General features: G+C 27.6%; 1 protein-coding gene across 1 annotated transcript; it reads left to right on the forward strand.

Moving 5' to 3' along the window:
- Positions 1-276: 276 nt before the first annotated feature.
- On the forward strand, positions 277-994 carry LOC109814384 (uncharacterized). Its single transcript, XM_020378800.3, has 3 exons — positions 277-368; positions 483-551; positions 697-994. Exons 1-3 carry the CDS (start codon positions 315-317, stop codon positions 769-771), a joined length of 198 nt encoding a protein of 65 aa, XP_020234389.2. The 5' UTR covers positions 277-314; the 3' UTR covers positions 772-994.
- The last annotated feature ends 632 nt before the right edge of the window (positions 995-1,626 follow it).

The following is a 1,626-nucleotide window of genomic DNA, read 5'->3' on the forward strand; positions in this document are numbered from 1 at the left end:
ACAAGAACTGATCCAAACTTTGGTGAGATTGAAATAATGAATGAATCTCCTCCATATGCATATTTGCTGTTCAACAAGTGAGGAAATTGCTTTCCAAAATTGGCACGACATGTGCTCTTGAAAACGCAAGTGAAGGAGGAAAATGTGAATCAAAATTTGTGTATGAAAACATGAGGAGAAACACGTGTTGAATGTTGTAACACATTGAGAAACTATATAAGTTACAACCAAAGAGTGAGAAAATAAGCATACGAAAAGGTAAAACAACACTTTGAGATTTTCACTTCATCCGTTTAATACAAGAATTAATCAAGATGGACTCCCAAAACATGAGCTACAATGCTGGACAGGCCAAGGGCCAAGCTCAGGTTTGCCTTTAACTTTTTTTTTTTTTTAATATATATATATGAGCTTCATTACAATATTTCTCTTATGAGAGAGACAAGAATCTAGCCGAATTAAATTCTTTTTGTGCTACATAGGAAAAGGCTAGCACCATGATGGACAAGGCTAGCAATGCTGCTCAATCTGCTCAAGAATCCATGCAAGAGGTTCCAATATATTTAATTTTTCAACTTTTGTACTAATCAAATAGATTGAGAATGATGTCAATTGAGCCATATTTACCTTTATTAATAAATTTAAATTGGACCCTTGAAAGTAATAATGAGTTATATTATTTTGTTGTGTATATAGGCGGGGCAGCAAATGAAGGGAAAAGCACAAGGAGCTGCTGATTCTGTGAAGAATGCAACAGGAATGAATAACTAATTATGAACCTAAATGGATCATTCTTGCTTTCCCTTCAAATAAACCCTCTTCTGCCGATTCATGCATGCATTTTGCAGAAAAGTTATTCCTTTTTTAATCTAATGTATTCATTTTATTGCACTTTGCAGAGAAATTATTCAATTTTGTTTAACATGTAATCAATTTGCATCTTTAGTTTAGTGAAACGAGTTTCATTAATGATCAAGATTAAAGTTTCGAATTTGATTGGTTCTAATATTTTATTTGTTTTTATCCATGAGAATGATTATAATATCATGTCTAACACCTTAAAGTGGCTATAAAAATAGTGATCCCAAAGGTTTTCATGGCAACATGATCGCGCGAGCTACCCAATAGATCTGTGTGAGGTTAACTCAATAGAAGTTTGAGTTGGCTAAATTTTAAATTTTATCATATCTAGATCGTGTATAATATCGGAAGTGATTACTTAATTAATATAATTTGATTGATAAAAAAATACTTTTTTTTATATATTGTAGCTCAATTATAGAAAACTGATAATTTTACATACCAAAAAGAAAAATTGATTATTGTATAATATTATCATATACTTATTTGTAAGATCTAACTTAAAACAATTATTTTTTCATTTTATATAAGATTCAATTCATGTTATTTCATATATTATTTAATTTTAGACTAAAATACTTTTAATTAAAATGTATTATCTTAAATTAATAAAATATATTAATTAGAAATTCTTTATATAATTGATTTGATAAAATACATTAATTATATAAATAGGATAAATTTATTATTAATTAAATTAATTACATTTTTAATCTTAATAAATTAGATAAATAAATCTTATAAATAAGAATAAAAGTAGTATTA

Source organism: Cajanus cajan, chromosome 2 (assembly GCF_000230855.2).
Source record: "Cajanus cajan strain Asha chromosome 2, NIPB_CcT2T_4, whole genome shotgun sequence".
Classification (NCBI taxonomy): Eukaryota; Viridiplantae; Streptophyta; class Magnoliopsida; order Fabales; family Fabaceae; genus Cajanus; species Cajanus cajan.

What these genes read in the sequence shown, in the direction of transcription:
- LOC109814384 (XM_020378800.3), top strand. Translation starts at nt 315, where the DNA reads ATGGACTCCCAAAACATGAGCTACAATGCTGGACAGGCCAAGGGCCAA. An exon ending in AGGCCAAGGGCCAAGCTCAG is followed by an intron (nt 369 to 482) that starts GTTTGCCTTTAA and finishes TGTGCTACATAG; the next exon opens with GAAAAGGCTAGCACCATGAT. An exon ending in CTCAAGAATCCATGCAAGAG is followed by an intron (nt 552 to 696) that starts GTTCCAATATAT and finishes TTGTGTATATAG; the next exon opens with GCGGGGCAGCAAATGAAGGG.